Source organism: Amphiprion ocellaris, chromosome 2 (genome assembly GCF_022539595.1).
Source record: "Amphiprion ocellaris isolate individual 3 ecotype Okinawa chromosome 2, ASM2253959v1, whole genome shotgun sequence".
In the NCBI taxonomy this organism is placed as follows: Eukaryota; Metazoa; Chordata; class Actinopteri; family Pomacentridae; genus Amphiprion; species Amphiprion ocellaris.
In genome coordinates this window covers 34,318,544-34,338,096 of record NC_072767.1, presented here as the reverse complement: position 1 = coordinate 34,338,096, position 19,553 = coordinate 34,318,544, and the positions used below count along the sequence as shown (strand labels likewise).

At 38.9% G+C, this 19,553-nt stretch overlaps 1 protein-coding gene across 2 annotated transcripts; it reads left to right on the top strand.

Moving 5' to 3' along the window:
* Positions 1-6,967: 6,967 nt before the first annotated feature.
* slc34a2b (solute carrier family 34 member 2b) lies at positions 6,968-13,774 on the top strand. 2 transcript variants are annotated; one of them, XM_023272884.3, is made up of 13 exons: positions 6,968-7,114; positions 7,543-7,594; positions 7,682-7,807; positions 7,908-8,036; positions 8,181-8,324; positions 8,562-8,673; positions 8,777-8,972; positions 9,072-9,167; positions 9,422-9,512; positions 11,515-11,682; positions 11,980-12,096; positions 12,185-12,309; positions 12,736-13,774. In XM_023272884.3, exons 2-13 carry the CDS (start codon positions 7,549-7,551, stop codon positions 13,279-13,281), a joined length of 1,896 nt encoding a protein of 631 aa, XP_023128652.1. In that variant the 5' UTR covers positions 6,968-7,114; positions 7,543-7,548; the 3' UTR covers positions 13,282-13,774. The 2 variants fall into 2 exon arrangements, with proteins under 2 accessions (XP_023128652.1, XP_054860016.1); XM_055004041.1 differs by having other exon boundaries at positions 6,977-7,114; positions 7,547-7,594.
* The last annotated feature ends 5,779 nt before the right edge of the window (positions 13,775-19,553 follow it).

Below are 19,553 nucleotides of genomic sequence, written 5' to 3'. Positions count from 1 at the left end.
ATAAATTTAAGTGAGTATTAAGTGTCTCTGCAATGTAACAAGTGTCTAAAATGTAAGTTTGTGCTTCTATGCCCAAACTGTTTTCTGTAAAACTATGTTGAGTGGAGGAAAGGCTTCCTCAGACATGCACAGCAGACTCATTAACCACAGCTTTTCTCTGCTTTCTAACCTTTATAAAGAACTGGTCTCAATTTTCTGCAATAACTGTGTGAAATCAAACTATATGTCTCTATAGGTGAGTCCAGTTTTGCCTCTAACCCTGACAAAAACACAAACCTTTTGATATTTATTTGTCCCCATCTGCTGGTGCATGTGGGAACTTCACAAGAAACAAATCACAGACCAAACTGCAGTGGTGACCGCTGTAAGCTCTGCTCCATCCAGTCTTTAATTTGATTTAAACATGAGTGTAATTCCCACTGGGGACAGTTTCCAAATCCTGTTTCTGCTAATTTTTTCACTAAAGTCTTGTCCAGTATCATTCTCCCACTGTCGAACCATGAAAATCAGGAGAAGTTATAAAATATTGATTTTTTTTTGCTTTTCCCCTGTCAGGTTTGCTGTTCAGGCTACACATCCAGTACATTGCGCCATACACTCCCTGGAGGAAAAACCTGCAAACACAACTCTGGCCTGTAAAGGTATTTAATCTCTGCATGTTTTTCAGCTAAAAAGTAACCGTAATTTAGTTACACTTAATGTAATCTTAAAAAGCTACTGAAACAATCAAGGACCAAAAGTAATATTACTGTTGGTGGTCAAGATGCAAATAAAACACAAGATATAAGTCAATGACTTTAAATAGGATTAGTGAGGGTTTAAAATGCATTTTTAAAATTGTACAATTAAAGAAGCACAATGACCAAATTAGTTAAAATTAACTCTTTGTTCAGTAAATCTGAGCCTAAAAGTAGCTAAAAATATAGATTTAATTATATTTTTCCCTAATAAAATAAAAGCTAATAAATTTTAAAACTCTTGGCGAAAATGTTGGAATTGTTAATGATTTTTTCTTCAGTGTCTCAGTGTCTGAGGGGGGGTCATGAGACCTTCACTGATATTCTGCTGCACTTTTGTGCTTCAGACACAATAAACCATATGTAACATGCATCACATAGTGAGAGGACGTCGCTGCAGGTGCAATTATATGCAGTTTCGCAAGAATGATAGTCATTTGTGCACTGTGTGTTCTCGACCCCCTTAAAGAGTTGATTTTAAAATAATTCTCTGCAGCTTACAGTCTCTGAATTTACACTGTGGCCATGTGGAGGCAGCAGGGTCTCACTCAATTCAGCACAGCATTTTGGCTTTATTTCTACAAAATATTAACTGTACCTTTCCCAACATGTCCAGATATATGTTATCTAAAGTAAAAAGGGGCTTTCCGTACTGCTAACGGTCTAAGTGGATGATGTAGTTATCACTGCTCTTCTACAAGGAAATTCAGAATATACTGTTAGTGCTTGCTTCAATCTTTCAAACTGTCTTTTTTTGACTAAAAAGATCGATACAGACCTTCCATCGTATCCAACGTCTGTGTCACTTTGGCCGTAACCCAGATAGCTGCTTGGTCTCACCGCACCGGGGAGCTTCAACCAGTTTGGACGAGTTCTAACAGCTGAGTTTTATGGTTTTATGGATTACAGCACAGCCTACACACAGTGTAGTAGTACACGCCACCCCCCCACCCCTTCAGCCTCAACATGAGGGCAAACTGTGACCCTCCGTGGACCGTGCCAGCATGGCAGATAGACGGCATCGACTCACAGGCCCTGCAGGCAATCATTGACTCTGATACCATAACAATCCTCAACAAAACATTCCAGATGTTTCATAGGAGGATGAGGAGAATGCTTTATACAGCCTTACACAGGGAGGAGGGAGATGATATGAGTTTGAAATAAATAGGGTTTCTAAATGAGAGAAAAAAAGACAAAGACAAGAGAGAAATACATAATCACAGGCCTGACCAAGAAGCATTTTGATCAGCATGTGGGTGGAGGGACAATGAAAGCAGCATTCCAAAGGTTAAAGGTAAGAATCGGCTCATCTTTTCATATGTGGGTCTCCTGAAGTCACATGGGGAGAAAAGCAGCGCAACAAACCTAAAAGGTTAGTCAATAAATAACTCGGCGAACTTTAAAATATAGCCTCTTTAAGAACTTGACTCGAGCACGACTGTGTACACTGCAGAGAGGTCAAGGTCGCAGCCAGAAACGCTGTTGGAGCCAATCATATTTCCATTACACTGAATATTACTGCTCATAACTGCACAGAAGCTGAGCCTCTGAGCGCAGGCACACACAGGCAATTATCAGAGAGATAAATAGATATTTAATCAATAATCAGCTAATGATAATGCGCCACACCTGGCTTTTATGTCTTTTATCTGCCTGCTAGTTATGAGCCGCTAAGAGTTACTTCAGGTGAAATGAAGTAATGTTCGATGAAATTATGAAACTGTATCAAGGATTTAGTGCTTTCACAAGGAAAATATTTACCATATATTTATTTTATAACAATATTCCAGCTTTTTTTATGAGGTACAGGTTTGTGTTGTAAAAAACACTATTTTAACATGCTTTTCAAACGGGTTTTAAGGAGTGCCAGATACCGTCGTGTTGCCGTGGTTCTTACAATATCATACTTGATGTTGTTCCATTATTGCAACTCACAGCTTTGGGGGTGGATGACAAAAATACTAAAGTCCAACTTGCTTTGCCTTCGGGGATTTCTAGCAGAAGCTTTGGGAAGTTTAAAGACCGGCAAAGTCCATGTAGGGTGGAGGCTGTGTTGGATGAACTGGTCAAACAGGACTTTCACCCAGGAAACAGCAGTTTGTGTTCTGCTCAGAACCATATATTTATGTCGAGATATCATTTCTACATTTAGGTCACTTTATATTTTCCTTTTTCTAAAAATAATTTCCAGTTTTCAGTCTTAGTTTGGTAAAACTATTGGTTCAAGTTGATAAAAACACTGTGGTCTCAGTTACAATAGATGTTTTCAGCTGTTTAATCAGTCAAATTTAGCAATTTTCAAACAAATCAACTGCAGTTCAAATGCTTTGCAAGAGACTAAAATAAAAATAGGATTGTAAAAATAGATTGAGAGTCTAAAACATGCCAAAACACTGGAATAAGATGAGATTTTTTAATAATTAATAATACATTTTATGCTTTTAGTACTTCTACTTTCACAGTGTTAACCAAGTGTTCAGCCTCTTTCACTCTGTTACATTAATCTGACAGCGTCTCAGTTTCTTGTGTGAATGAAATAAAAGTTGTAACAATAATCCTACAAGGTAGAATCAAACAACATGTATGTGTTACTTTGAACAACAGCACTAGTCTGAATCACATCATATTAACAAAAAGGCAAATACAAGATTATGATTTAATGATGGAGAATGTTGTTACAAATTGTGTGCAACAAAAAAGTCACAGAAGTACGCTGTAAATAACTCCATCACATTAGATTGTATCTAAACAGCACAAAATTTATTAGTCTGACTCTTTGGATGTAGACTGCAGGGAATATCTTGCATTCATGTGCTTTATCCTGGTCCTCTATTATTTATTTGTTTGGAAATATTCTTCACTTTAGGAAACAACAAATACCTCTAGGAGAGAAAACTATTCCACTGAAAATTTTAATTTTTAAAAGGTGTTTGGATTAAATAAAGCAGCCCTGCTATATATTTTTGTTTTGTTTTGTTTTGTTTTGTTTTGTTTTGTTTTGTTTTGTTTTGTTTTGTTTTGTTTTGTTTTGTTTTGTTTTGTTTTGTTTTGTTTTGTTTTGTTTTGGTATGTTTTATTTTGTGAATATGTCATTTTAATGCCAGCACTCACCGCTCTGCATGCAAATGGTACAAAACAATTCCCCTGACACCAATATGATTGTGATTGGTAAAAAAAAGAAGAATATTTTTCCTTTCCTGTATAGCAAAATAATTATGAGATGCAGCCAGATTTTGCAGAATGGTTTGGTTAAGCAAAACGATCCCAATTCAGACACAAATTGTGTATCACATTTACACGTTTTAAGCACTTTCTAAGCTTTTGTTCGTTAAGGTTAGGGTTCAACTCAGGGAGAGGGAGTCTTTCATCACAGTTACGTGGCATACAATGACATGCAAAATGCAAAAAACACATTCTGACAACACATGCAGTGGCTTGGTGTCTTATTAATATGGCTTTTTATGATTCAAGGCTGCTGTAAAATCTGTGACCTAATCATTTCTATTCGATTGCACGGTGTTCTAAACAACAATAACATGAGAAAAAAACTTATCTGGAACACGCTCACGTTTGTCCATCGTGTTGTAGTAGGAAAACTCGCCCCTTTTTCATTATACGTAACCTAATGTAATGTCCAATCACGTGTACAGCACACACTGTGGCTCTGTGTGTTATTGTGGTGGGTATGAAGCCGTGAGGAACATTAATGCAGAAGTGACTGATGTCTGAATGACAGAATGCTGTCAGAAAGGCCTGAAGGCAAATTTCTCCCATGCATGCATTTTTGAATCAGCGCTAATCTCTATTTTTGTATTTTATTATCTTTTTCCATGAGTTGCAAAGCTACAATATAACAGCAAAGGAGTTGGTCAGTTAAAACAACAATTAAGATCTTGTGGAACAATATATTTAGTTTATTTTTAATGCGGTGCTGCTGAAATAAAATGATTTCTATGATTTAAAATGTGTTTCAGTGGCAGGTCTCAACAGTTTATTCAAATTCTAAACTGCATTCTGATTTGTGCAAATGTTTAGAATAGATGACATAAATTCAGGATTTAGCTTGTTTTTCCTGCAATGTACATTTTGATTTTAAATGTGTGCTGTTTTGCTCACATTTTACTTTATCTTTGAATCATGTTAAAACTTTCTGTGATCTTCGAATAGAATTCATGTAAGTATTATTCATTATTTACATTTGTATTTATATCGGGACCACAGGGATTCATCATGTTGTGTTTGCAACAACAAAGTCTGTATCAGCGAGAGTTTTCTTTTGTGTGTGTGTGTGTGTGTGTGTGTGTGTGTGTGTGTGGGTGTGTGTGTGTGTGTGTGTGTGTGGGTGTTTGAATTTTTTATTTGCATGTCCTGCTGTTTTGCTGAAGCCTGTGTACGTGATACAGCCTACAGCTGCAATCATCTTATTGGTTATGTAGCAGTCAAGCGGTGCAGGATAATGATTGATTGCTGTTGTTTTGAAGCTACAAGATACAGGATCAGTTTCATTAGCTGCCGAGACAAATTAAGCAAATGCAAAGTCACAAAGAAGGCCTCTTTTTTTTCTTTTTTAGTAATTTCATTCCAGTGGAGATTACTGGTGGGTTTTTCACTTACAAGTTTGCCACTTGAAAAGAGATAAAAGGGGCAATAGAAGAATGTGACAGGCTTTTTAGACGTGTGCAGCTAAACATCCAGAGGGATCAAAATTGTAGGGAGCACGTAAAATTAACTGTACCGACCAAAGTAGATTAAATGCATGAGGGACTTTTGTGGCTGCCTTTGGAGTTCATTTTCAGAGACTGAAGTCATTAGAAGTTCAGTTTTTAGAAGAAAACATCATCATCACTCAAGCAAGTCCCACATCTACCATAAAATCAGCCGCTGCACCCAGGGCTTACATGGAAAACTAAAACAAGAATCACATAACAATTACGTGCTGCGATAATAACAATAATCATCATCTGCTATTAGAGATTTAAATATATTTACTGAGAATTTAGCTGAACTTTAAAGTGCTTTAAGTCTGTAAAGTGGATTTATTTCTGTCAACTCAGTGAACCCTTTTTTTTTTTTTTTTTTTAACAATGTGATGTTTAAACTCTGATTATTTTATTGCACTTTGGGAGTAACTGCAACAAGATTGTAGTTTAATCATTTACTCATATTCACACCATTTATTTTATATATAATATGCTGTGTTGCTACAGCCCTATCTCTGCCCTATCTCTCACTATAAACTTGGACTAATACAGTTAGCAATAAACACACAAGCGCCTGTCTGTGTGTTTATTGTGTGTGTAAATGTGTGTGTGTGCACGTGTTATCTAAGGAGCTGTAAACCTGTGCATGTGTGTGGGTGGGAGAGATGATCAGAGCGTGTGTGCGCACGGCCGGGCCTGTGTGTGAAGACAATGGATTTAGATAAGACGCATGCAACTAGAACTATACATTATATCAGACGGGAGCACTCACTGTTGGCTGTAATTATAAATAAAAACATTGGTAAATAAATAGGGAAGTGCACAATTCTGTGTGACAGGAAAGCAATGAGCTCATTATTATTATTTTATTTTTGTTGTATTTGACAACATGGGTCAGGACAACTTGCAATGATCATTAGTTTTATCTATAAGAAAAGAAAATATATTTGTGGTGACCTCACATTACATTTCGTTGTGTTTGTGTGGACATGAGATGCTCAAGTTTAAAAAGTCCTGGAGAGATGAAACCATCGAGCATTTTTTAGAGCAAAAATTATAAGAAAAGCGCAAAACGACTTTAAAAAAGGGATTATTCTTTGAAGAAGCTGGGAGCCTCTAAAACTACATATTTCAATGAGGAATATTCCAAAGAAAATGTAGATTAATGTTCCATTTGCAGCCACCAGGAGGCAGCTTGCTTGATTTCATTTGCACTTTGATCAAAAGTCTGCACAGGTGTTAACCGACAATATGCATTTCATACTTAAAGGTTAGTTTTAGTTTGGTCTGCAACCTCACTAAAACCGACTCGTGTGTTATTAATGTCTAAACGAATTAATTATTATTATTTTTTTAATTACGATTAAATTACAAAATAAAAGCAGAATGAACTTTACCAAACTTCTCTTTTTCCTCATTCGGTTCTATAAACCGTGTGTCACATTCAGACACTCCGTCAGAAATCTCGCCACATCATTCCTCTTCGCTTTTATGAGCTCCCGCATGCAGAAGCACCGTCAGGGTACCTGGACTCTGCGCGACCTTTGCACTGCGCACAGCGGGTGTGCGCTCCTGGCTGCGCTATAAAAGCTGCGCTGCGGCTCGCTGAGAGCGACAGGTGAAGCTCAGGTGAAGCCTCCAGATCTCAGCTCTCAGCTCCGGGTTCAGCTGCAGGTGCGTGATATGCTTCTCACTATTTTCCTCCTGTAACATGAGAAAACTGTTGTAATCGAGGAGATATTTGTCAGATATGAATAATTGGATGATTCAGGGAGGGTGAGCTGTACCTGCGTTTGGGAAAAAAAAAAAAAGCTAAAACAGCTGTTTAGATAGATTTTTACTACTCTGAGTATTTGTAGGAACTGTGACAGTGACAGAGATTGTGTTTGGCTTATTCTAAGAGCTTTTTAAGTCGTCAGTCAGCCTTGGAAGTTTTGGTTGATCAGACACTAGTGTTGAGGATGTAGGATTTCACCTTGTGTTTTTCTTGACACAGCAGTTTAGCAGCTGTGAAACACTGCCACATACTGCATTTAAATTGCTCTACTTTTAAATACATGTAATTTTCTAATGTTTCCATCTTTTGTATCTTTTTCCCCCAGACAGTCATGGCTCCAAGACCAGAAGTGGAGACTGATTCCTCCCATGCTCGCGGTATAACCTTTTCTTTTGGCAACTTTCTCAAACAGTTGCTGCAGCGTCTTTTTCCTCCTAACATTCCTTCTTCCTGCTCTGAATTAGATGACAAAGCTAAAGATTCTGCCATCCTGCCGGCTTACTCCACCGTGGACCTGATAAATGAGGAACCTGAGGAGGTAGATCCCTGGGCTCTCCCAGAGCTCAAAGACATGGGGGTCAAGTGGTCAGGTGAGGCAGCTTGCCATTCTAACTGCCCTTTGCAATGTCAATACCTTCACAAAACCTGACTGATTCACTGCTTTGTGTTTTTTTTCTCTTTTTCTTACAGAGCTGGATACTAAAGGAAAGGTTTTGAGAGTACTGACTGCTATTGTGAAGCTAGTTCTGCTGCTTGGATTTCTTTACCTGTTTATCTGCTCGTTGGATATTCTGAGTTCTGCTTTCCAGCTAGTCGGAGGTAAAAAAAAAAAAAGAAAGAAAAAAAACACACCTACCTATGCACATTTCTTTACTTAATAATGCCAGGTCCAACAAAATGTAATGTAATGTAATGTAAATGGAGTTCAGTGTTTTTGACCTGAGGGTGTGTCTATGTGTGCAGGCAAAGCTGCTGGTGACATCTTCCAGGACAATGCTGTGTTGTCCAACCCTGTGGCAGGGCTGGTCATCGGTGTGTTAGTCACAGTGCTTGTACAGAGCTCCAGCACCTCCTCCTCTATTGTGGTCAGCATGGTGTCCTCTGGATGTAAGTAGACACACACACACACACACACAGGCGTACAAGACACATGTATACACTTGCACTTGAAATGCACAAAAATGAATTGACTTGACTACTCGGACACATGCATGAAGTTTGAAAGGTTGCAAATCATGATAAAAAGATACTCAGTTTACTATTATATAAGACAAAGACAGGCATAAAATTTCACACTATTAATAGCTGCAGCTGTATTAATGTGATGCTTCTCATGTTGTTTAGTGCTAGAAGTCAAGTCTGCAGTGCCGATCATCATGGGAGCTAACATTGGAACATCTGTCACCAACACTATTGTAGCTATGATGCAGGCAGCAGATCGAAATGAGTTCCGCAGGTAAATCAGAGCATTTTATTAATTATTAACCTGCAAGGGATTAAACTAACTCTACAAAAAGTTTCTGGCAACAAGGATGAAGAGTGTTTTCCTTCACTTCCAGGGCATTTGCAGGTGCTACGGTCCACGACTTCTTCAACTGGCTGTCTGTCCTGGTTCTTCTGCCCCTAGAAGTCGCCTCTGGCGCTCTGTACAAACTCAGCCTCCTTGTGATTGAGTCTTTCAATATCCAGACTGGAGACAATGCCCCCGAATTGCTCAACGTCATCACAGACCCCCTCACAGACTCCATCATTGAGGTATTTATCAAGCCATGAAGGAGGTGAAACAATATTCTAAATAAGAAATACCTTTTAAAAAAACAAACAAAAAATAAACCTAAATTCTTCTTCTCCTAGCTGGACAAATCTGTTATCAATCAGATTGCCACTGGCGACCCGGAGGCCAGGAACAGAAGTCTGATCAAAAGATGGTGCAAAACAGAGATAAACATGGTAAGAAATCAACAAGAGCTGCATCACATGCATTAAATTATTAGCTACAAGAGTGAAAACACATCAAGCTATGGTTACCTCTGCTTCTCTTAATGACTGATATTGTCCTTCTCATATTGTGACCACAGTGATTCTGCTGTTAGATCATACTGTCTAAAAAGGTAGAATGCTGTGTACAATCATTAAAAGACAATCATCAGCAGGTGCATTAATAATTACTGTGCTGTCTGTGCTGTTTCTGCCGTCTCTCTCAGACTTTCTGGAATGAGACACTGCCAAACTGCACTGCCCCTTCCATTTGCTGGGTTGAGAAGAACAAGACTTGGACTGAAAACGTGGAGAAATGTAAGTGTGCTTCCAGGCCTGCTTTTTAGGGGGTACAAAAAAGAACATTTACATAGCAATTAGGATTACCCGATCCACTAAAGCTCACTGAAACATGAGAGAGCCATTTGGGCCACAATGACCTCCTTCATCTAGATCCTCTGATGTCGGGACAATGACTACCTTTGAGATGTTGTAGTGACTCAGCTAAATACTCTCCCCCAACCTGTCTACCTGCTCAATAGCTCCATTCATGCTATGTCGCTGAAGCATCGCAGTGATGAGCCACATAACCATAAAATGGATCATTTCTTCAAAGAATGCTGCCCCCAATTAAAGTAAATGATTTGGTGCTTGGTTTTGTAAACAGAAAAACTCTTTATTTTTTAATTTGATAAAAGCGGAAGCTAATCACAATCTCTCGGCTTGTTTTACAGTGAAAATGAACAGCAGTGTTGAGGGAATTAAGCTGGCAGGTACTCTACCAGAGATGAAATTTCAAGATACTGAAGACAGAGAAATGTAGCAAGTTAAGCAATGCCAACAGGGAAAAAATAATGTATTACATCAGAAGATACTTTTTATACTTGTATATTTATCTAATTTCTATGTTTAATTTTAGTCATTTGCTGCCCACTGATAGTAAAGCACATGTAGCTATCAAAGAGTTGCTGACAAGCTGTTTGCAGACTGAATCGTAGATTAACACGTGATGTTCCACAGAAGGGCTTATGTCAGTTCCGCATACACACCATGTACTGAGTCCAGTTGCCTAATATTATGTAGGTCTGCCTTGTGCTGCCAAAATGATATAGAACCTCTGGGGGTGTCTGGTCGGTTCTGACACCAGGACTGTAGCAGCAGATCCTTTGGGTCCTGTGGGTTGCAGGGTGGGGCCTGCACAACTCAGATGCATGTAGGGGGATGCCACTGGTATGGGGGAGTCTTGCTACTGCCATGGAAGGGAGTAGTTGGTCTGTAGCAATGTCTAGGTGGGTGGTGCGTGTCAAAGTAACATCCACATTAATGCTAGGGCCCCCGGATGCAGAGCATTGCATTCTAGCGAGTTGATCAATTTCATTCACCTCACCTGTCAGTGTTTTAATATCGCAACTGATCAGTGTATGTCTCTGCATGGTCTGGCCATCATCTTTAGTTTTATATCAGACCGCACTGAAAGCTCTGCCGTACCTGTCGCTTCAGAAATGTACCTCATCTACACAATAGAATATAAAGATGGACGAACCTTCTGTGACATCAGTCATAGGTTTAATGAACAGCAGTGGTAGCTCTAACCGTCACCATCTTGGCACTGCCTGACTCCTATTAACTTCCTGCTAATCCAAAAATGAGCAAAGAGGTGGAATCATGCAAATCTCTCAGGGCCATAAACTGTCCTATGAAGGCACTCACCTGTTACTCAAAGCAGTTACGCCTTTAAATATGCATAACTTCAGACCTTAATCTAGTTATGAGGTGTGGGCTATTAAAAAATTGACCCCAGAACACTTGTCATCAGTGGGGAAATTGGTGTTACAGAACAAAACAGTTTTTGTTCCAGGCTGTAAACATGATTATTTCTGCTGTAAAGTTAGGCATTTTATCATGGGGGTCTATGGGGACTGACTCGCTTTTGGAGGCCACCTGAAGTGGCAATTCAAAGAACTGCAATTTTTTTGTTCGCTTTTGTGTCGCCTTCATTTTTTAGCTCCAGAATTTGCTTCTTAGTGTGGCTGCCATGGCATTACTGAATCATTAACAGAGCCTCACAACTGAAAAGCTTTTTGATTCAGAAAACAGCAAGATCAACAAACCTCTGAGAAATACAATTGATCTAGCAATCCTGCTACTGCCCAGCACAGATGAATACCCTTCTTTATCTCACAAAATAACATTCCTGTTGTTTCAGCTCCATTTATCAAAGTGCTTTGCTCTAAAGTGACTCACCCACATTAGGCTATTTTTAGCTGTCACATAATGCAAGCTTAGAGTGGACACTTAAATGTCAATCATTTCTTTGCAGGCAAACACATCTTCGCCAATGTGCAGTTGCCAGACCTGGCAGTGGGCCTCATCCTCTTGGCTGTGTCTTTGTTTGTCCTCTGCACCTGCCTCGTCCTCATTGTCAAGCTGCTCAACTCCATGCTGAAGGGACAGGTGGCTGTGGTCATCAAGAAGGTGCTCAACACAGGTACAAAAACACTACAAATGAGCATCTTCTCTGTATTCTCTGTGCATCCTGTTTGATAGTCGGCACATCTGCTTTGGTGGTGATGCCTGATGAGCAACACAGGTACAGCCTTCCTGTTGCTTCTGGCTTGTCTCCAGGTACAGCAATCCTGTTGTGTGACAGAGAAAGCTCAGGCACAAGTACTGTTTTGACAGAAATCCTCATTTGCTCTGTTTATGTGGTCATAATGCAAGGAATCACACTGTGTTCACTTAATCGGGTTTATTTCTCACCTCCTCTGTTTCTGTTTACCGACAGACTTCCCCTTCCCCTTCGCCTGGGTTACTGGCTATCTTGCAATTATGGTCGGGGCTGGGATGACCTTCCTTGTTCAGAGCAGCTCCATCTTCACCTCAGCTATAACACCACTTGTTGGTAAGTCGCCATTTGTACATTTATGTTCCTTCTCTTTGTCATTTTTTTTTAATACACCAGAGGTTAAATTGTGCCACTCTTTCACTAGGTATTGGTGTCATTAGCCTTGAGAGAGCTTATCCTCTGACCCTGGGGTCCAATATTGGTACAACAACCACTGCTATACTTGCTGCTATGGCTAGTCCTGGAGAAACGTTAGCCAACTCCCTGCAGGTAAGGTGCAATTCAGAGTTGCCCTTATGTGACACTTTACAGCCATGCTAGCAGCGATGTTGGTTTGTCAGTTAGTCCATGCTGAAATATTTCTGCAACAACCAGACAGCTTGTGATGAACTTTGCCAGAGATATTCATTGTCCCCTGAGGATGAATTCTCCGTACTTTGATGATGTTTCATTTATCACCAAATATCTGAAAAACTAACACAATCTGTGCTTGCTGCTAATTAGCAAATGTTAGCATGCTCAACATCAGAAAATGTAGCAAATCATCAACATAAAAGAGCTACAAGCTAATGTGTATTGTGAGGATTTTAGCATCTATGGTCAGTCCCAGTGAGCTGCTAACAATGCTGTGAATTCTATTTTCTTTAATAAGCTTTGTTTGAATGTGATTTTTTTTTGTGTGTATTTTTTGTTTAGATTGCACTTTGCCACTTCTTCTTTAACATCATGGGCATCATACTGTGGTACCCAATCCCCTTCATGCGGGTGCCCATCAGGCTGGCAAGAGGGCTCGGGAACCGAACCGCCAAATACCGCTGGTTTGCTGCCTTCTACCTTATCCTGTGCTTCTTGGTTTTACCTCTGTTTATATTCGGCCTGTCGCTGGCAGGCTGGCAAGTCCTGGTTGGCGTTGGAGTGCCAATCGTTGTTCTGGTTGTCTTTGTGATTATCGTCAATATGATGCAGTCCCGCTGGCCCCGCTACCTGCCCACGGTCCTGAGAAACTGGGACTTCTTGCCGCGGCCCCTGCACTCCATGGCACCGTGGGACAGAATGGTGACCTCATCTTTAGCCTTCTGTGGCACACGCTGCTGCTGCTGCTGCAACTGCAAATGCTGCAAGTGCTGCCAAAAAGAGGAGGAGGTTGAAAAGATCAGGAGAAACAGCAAGACGGGCCTGGAGATGTACGATAATCCAGCCATGTCTAAAGACGAAGAGCATGGCAAATCAACACGTATTTAATATTATTAAATGAAATTTGCATCTGTAAGCAATGCTAAATGCAGTAATGTACTTGTAGCACACTTGTAATTGTTCATCACTTCTCAGGTTGTGGTGTGTCACTGATTCCCTTCTATCGGATGATACACTGAGCACCGTAGTAAACACTGTTGCTATCATGCTGGAGAGTATGAACAGAAGTGTTGTATATATTCTCATGAACCCACTGTTGTTGGGCCTGTGATGTGCATTTTATAATGTTTTCAATTTATTGTTCAGACTCGCTGTCTGCTATGACATAACTATGGGTGGCTGCGAATGTTGGGATATATTTTTATATTTTATGTAACATGGTTTTATTGTCAACTCTGACCATTTCACCTTCAGATGTTTAATGTAGCATTTAAGATATAATGTCATTAACACGTTGTGTTATCTTTCAGTATTTAATAATATGTAATAATGTAAATAACAATAAAAAATAATATGTAAATAAAAAAATACTATTTTTAAAGTGCAGTTTTGTTACTTTTTTTCATCTACTTGCAACACTTATGTGGATAACCCAGACTTGACTAAAAAGTCTGAGTTTTTATAGTTATTGATAGGACATTTTAATCAGTTTATTTGATACTGAGCTCTGATGTTGCAGGACATGCATATGTTTAAAAAATAGATTAGAAAATACACTGTGAGCATGCAAAAAGAATTGGCCTCAGTGGAGAAAAGATTCCCACTTTCTTATCTGATGCGCCTTAGAACAGCAAGTTTGCGAGGACTTCAGACAGAAACACAAAGCAAAATTTAACTACTACATAATTGCAGCAACATAATCCGGTTCGATCTTGATTCCATTAGTTTTAATGAAAACAAATGGAGGAAGATGCTTCAACAAAATGCTTTTAGGTGCTGTTTTCGAATTGAAAAGAATTTGAAAGACATTTGCAATGCGGTTCGGAGAATGCAGGTATGACTTAGGTAAAAATTACATCAGATGGTCCTGAAAGTGCTGTCGTCCTCGGACCTTGTGAGTCCAATCAAAGTCTCCACTCCTCTCATACCTCCACCCACGTTGCTGCACCTGAACACTGCCCTTCCTGTATTTACGAGGTCCAGGAGCAGCAGTGGACTTCAAGTACAGGACATTCGTATCAAAGGGAGACTTTAACCGCGTCCTTTATTGCTGTATTTATTACTTGATGATTATTAATTATTTCTAGGTGTCAGTGCAGTGGACAATGCTGACCCAGTTGTGTCACTGATTGCAGGATCATTGTAGATTTTTCATTGCAAAATGAATAATTTATTAAATGACTCATAGAGGCTTTCATGAGCATACTGTGTTTTTGTCAGGTCAAACAACGTGACAACTTAGTGAGTGCACTGGCAGCATGAAACATATAATTATGTTCAAATATTTCATATATTTGTGCCAAACATCAAGGGCTTCACTGCTCTATAAGCAATATCTGAAGACCCAGTGAAAGCAGAGTAATGAACAACCCATGTACCACGCACTGATGCTGGTCGGAAGGTAGTTTTTCTGTTATCAGTGTCTGATTCTGGAGTTCAGGTAAAGTGCAACCCATTTTTATCTTCACTTCTCCAGAATTTTGCCATATTTCTGCTTCAGTCACAGACATGTATTGCATGTGTTGCATAATTCAAATGCAACATTGGAGAGCACTGCAAGCACAGAATTAAATGCTATGATAAAGTACAACAGTGGCAGTAAACATAAATATTGAACCTTACTTTGGAGAGGATATCAGTTACAAAAGCCACTGACATTATAAAGTTCATAGTCTAAGAGCTTTGAGATATATTTAATTTTGGTTGTTCACGATTAATAAGAAACGAAAAAACCCTGACTTCGTCCATTATAATCCTTTACTGTGGCTTTTGTTGTGCCACCGGTTTTCCAAAAATGCCTCCAGATTGTTCACAAAGAATCTGTATGCTGATTCAACACCATGGAACTAGCATGACTTGCAATATGACTTATAATAAGCATATTAGATTCAGTTGTTCTACCTACCAAGTCAAGTACATTTATTACTATTACATTATTATTATTACATAATTAAATGAGATATATTTGTGTGTGTATATATATATATATATATATATATATATATATATATATATATATATATATATATATATATATATATATATATATATTAAAAAAAATAATTCTAGTAATTTGGCAAATCAACAAGACTCACATTCAGTAGTTTATCACATTTCTCTAATGGTTTGCCAGGAACCTATTCTTAACCAGTAATAAACTGAATTATCAATATTCAAGGCCAATCATAATGCTATCAACTCATTTGAAATGAGGCAACTCAAGAGGTTAAGTGCCGACAATAAAATGTTTGTGACATCTCCAACTACTCAGATCATAATCTGTTTATTTGTTCCTTAGATCCAGTGTCTAATGCTCTAAGAACAAAAGTGTCTTTGGTGAGCTATCTAAAAAATTTTGAGTGATACCACATGGCACACTTACAACTTATCATATTTCCATTAAGTGACGTCACCTTAAACTGCTCAATACTTCTTCCAAGACGCAACTGCTTAGTTAAAGTTTGGTGGACTTAAATTAGGTCAGAAAAGTGTGTCATGAGTAAAACCTAAATGTATTTCAGCTCAACATGTACAATGTGAATTTAAACCTACTGTTTGTTTGTTGGTTTGCCATTTTGGCATGGAAATTATTCAGATTGATGAACATGTTAGCAAAGTGTCTAGCAGTTTGCTAACAAGATAAACCTAAATCCATCATTCACTTTTCTTTATAGCTCCTTTGTTGGTCCCCACCACCTCCTAGGTAAAAATCTGGCTGAGAAATTGTGTACAGCGTGTGTTTATGATTGTTTTTTTGTTTTTGTTTTTTGCTGCTTTATTTTAATGTAATTTCAGACATATACAAAGTACACAGCAGGGGGATTTTTTTATGTTTTCACAAACTCTGTATTACAACATGTAGCACAAGAAACAAGAAATAGTGCAAACAACATATAGCACAAATTTGTGTAGTAATTGTACAGAATAGCAGATTCCCTTAGTATTATGTTAGGCTACTTACAGTTATGTTTTGTAAATATGCTGCTTTTTGTAGTCCCAAATGTTTTTGATGAGAGCCGTGAGAGTCAACCAAAACAGTGAAAAACCAAAACAAAGCAGGGAAAGCTGTCGAAATAGTCTGTGATTTCTTGTTGAGCTCTTCGAGAAGTTTCTAGGTAATTAGGTGGTAGTTGTTTATTAGTTTGTCACTGTGTGAGACAGATTTCACATTTCAAGTATCTGTATCTGTGCCATTGGTAAAACAAATATATTGATTAGAGCAGCTTTAAACCCTCAATAATGTGTGGACATCACTATACATTACAGCCAGTTTTTCTCACTTGTAGCAGCTGTGTTTGTGTGCATATATGAATAACAGGCTCCTTTTTCTTTTATAAAATGATGGCTACACTGCAAAAGTCTTTCTAGTAAATTAGTGCTGCAATGGGTATCACTCTACCAATAATTAACAGTGCTACTCAGGCCATACACATGAGCAATAAACCAGATATATGACCTTATATAAACTGATATGAACATGATAAAACGGTATGTTCTCCCATTTAAACAGGTGCAGCAAACGTAATTGGAGGGTCAATGTCAATCAAGTCTGCCCACATAGCTGAGAATGTAACATATTCAGCAAAATGAGTGGAAACTCCTCAGAGGGTTGTGCAGGACAACTTTCACATTGAGAAACACTGCAAAATACTAATGTGGATGCTATACGAAATAGGCCGCACACGCTGATCTGATACACAGTCTTCTTTGAATGTTGACTTGTTTGTTGCTCTTTTGGATATAAATGCTGAATACAACTGAGAATATTCAGACCGCCTGTGTAGTGCAGCAGCAGTCAGTTCTAAATTGAGCAACGTTATCAAGCCGGTGCGCTTATATTCTGCATCAGCAGATGTGTCTAAAGGATAAATGGACTTTTCTATTTTGGTTTCATGTGAACACACAGGTTGAAGTGTCTTTAAAGTGACTCTAACGCCTGTTGGAAGCACAGTTAATCTGGTTATTAACGGTAGTACTGATGCAGTAGGCTAGTATGTAATTACTGGCTGCTGACGAGTGAAGGTCCACGGCAGCCAACCGACAAGTGAGGACACACGGCTGGACACAATCAGTTTCTCATTGTCAAGGTTTTTGCCGCTGGAAAGGAAGTCTGTATGTGCACTTTACTTGCTGGACTTAGTGCGGTTTTTAGGGAGGCATTTTAGCATGATTTAGCAGGCAGAGCACAAGGTGTTGATGGCAGCACGCTCTGTCACTGACATGATGTACTGGGTCACGTTGCCTTCTTTTTCTGCTCTAAAATGTCAAAATGCATTCTGTGAAAAAACATAGATTGTCCAGCAAAGCCAAATAATATCAAAGACAGAAAGGATGAATATGGAGTAGTTAAGTGTGAAATGTTCACTGCCTGGAGGCATAAAAGCTCCAAGCACTCATAGTTTTTGCCAAAGTATGCCAAAAATAATTGGAATATTTAATATTATGATTAAAATGATGATAATATATTTAGAAACACAGTAATCACATACAACGTACACAATTTCAAAAAAAGAAAAAAGATCTAAGGCTTTTGTCTGGCAGGAGCAGATATAAAACAACACGTGTGCATATTAAAATAGAGCTGGGATACAACCCACGCATAGCGGCACAAACGGCCTTCATCAGGGGTAATCACAGTACACTATATTCTCCTTTAGTGGATAGAGGATGACTGGAAAAAACTGAGCAGAAAGCCAATAAACTCACTGGTGATAAATGTATAGTATGACCAGTAGAGAATGTAAAAAAAGGGGGAAAACAATAATAATAGATAATAGAAATATACATTTTCCACTTCTTAGTTAAGCACATTTCTAAGCAACCCATTTCATTTCAGCAAGAACTGATATCTTATAGCTCCAATAAGCATTATTTGTCATATCAATTCATATTATCCAGTATCAGCTAAGTCCACTGAGAACAAACAATTCTCCAGCTCAGCAGTTCGCATTAATGAGACTCTGTTTATGTCACTGTATATGAACCAACAAGTGTCCCTTCCTGTAAATACTGAAAACTCTGAGAGCATCAACACCTGAAAAACTACCAGATTGTGGTGCTGCATTCCAGTCAGCAGCCTGACGCTGAGTCTGAGAACAACTCCTACTACGTAGTTATCCTCCCTAAAACCACTCTGAAATAATTCTGAGTAGGTAACTACTGCACACACTGCCAGTAACTGTACTGGAAGCATTACAACTTGTGTTCAGTGTGAACACTATCACTCTCCACTGTGTGATTTACTCCGACAGTGTAGCTTACTTTCCGCGGTGTGGGTGTTGACACGTTTTCCCCTGGAGGCCACCCGAACAAGCTCAGATGCACTCAGTCTGTGCATCAGGCCTGTGTGTGCTGAGAACATTCAGTGCGTTTTATTAACTGATGACATTTTTAGGCTAAGTGCTACTCTGACCTTGAGTCAGTCGGGGCTCTGTGCTTGCATCATTTCAAAATGTTGATACAGTGTAAAAAAAAATAGCTTGTTCTGCAGGGCACTGGGGGGCCTGATAGCATTGCTGACTTATTTCACATTGTACTATTGCACATTAACTTTAGTGTTACATTTACACATTAAAAATGATCCCTGAGTCCAGCAGGTGTGAATCACCAGAGGCAACACCAGGAGCTGGAGCTGCTCTGATCAGCCAAGGCTAAGAGCCAAACAGACAGATTCCCTGGAAGGCCTGCCGTAAGGTGTGTGTCTGCATGTATGTGTCTGTCTTCAAGCTGTTGAGTTCAGGGTAACCAATGAACACTCACTGGGCAGAATCGTGAAAATCTGCTGCTGTAATTTGAATGCCAACTGCCCATTCTGAATTATTGTTTCACAGCACAAAGCCTCATGATTCAAACAGTGTAAACCGTTTCTAAATGCCAAATTCACTGCAGCAGAATCAATCGTTTCTCACTTTGTAATAAGAGTGTGCATAAAGCAAAACGGTAGTTTCTTTCCTTTTCTGCCATATACAGCAGCACAGACTTAATGAATTATTGTGAGTTGCACACAATTTTCACCTCAAGAGATCAAAAAATAAAATGCCTCCAGGCTTTTTGTCTTTCTTGTAAATAGGAGGTGAATATTTAGAGGTTAAACTGATTTATTAGCACTGTGACTGCAATCACAGTTATTTGTGTTGAGTTCGTCAAAAAAAAAAAAAAAG

Bases quoted from the DNA above. Each gene is read 5' to 3' on its own strand.
- slc34a2b (XM_023272884.3), top strand. From the start codon at position 7,549: ATGGCTCCAAGACCAGAAGTGGAGACTGATTCCTCCCATGCTCGCG. The intron at 8,325-8,561 runs GTAAGTAGACAC...CATGTTGTTTAG, and splicing joins CAGCATGGTGTCCTCTGGAT to TGCTAGAAGTCAAGTCTGCA. The intron at 9,168-9,421 runs GTAAGAAATCAA...CGTCTCTCTCAG, and splicing joins GCAAAACAGAGATAAACATG to ACTTTCTGGAATGAGACACT.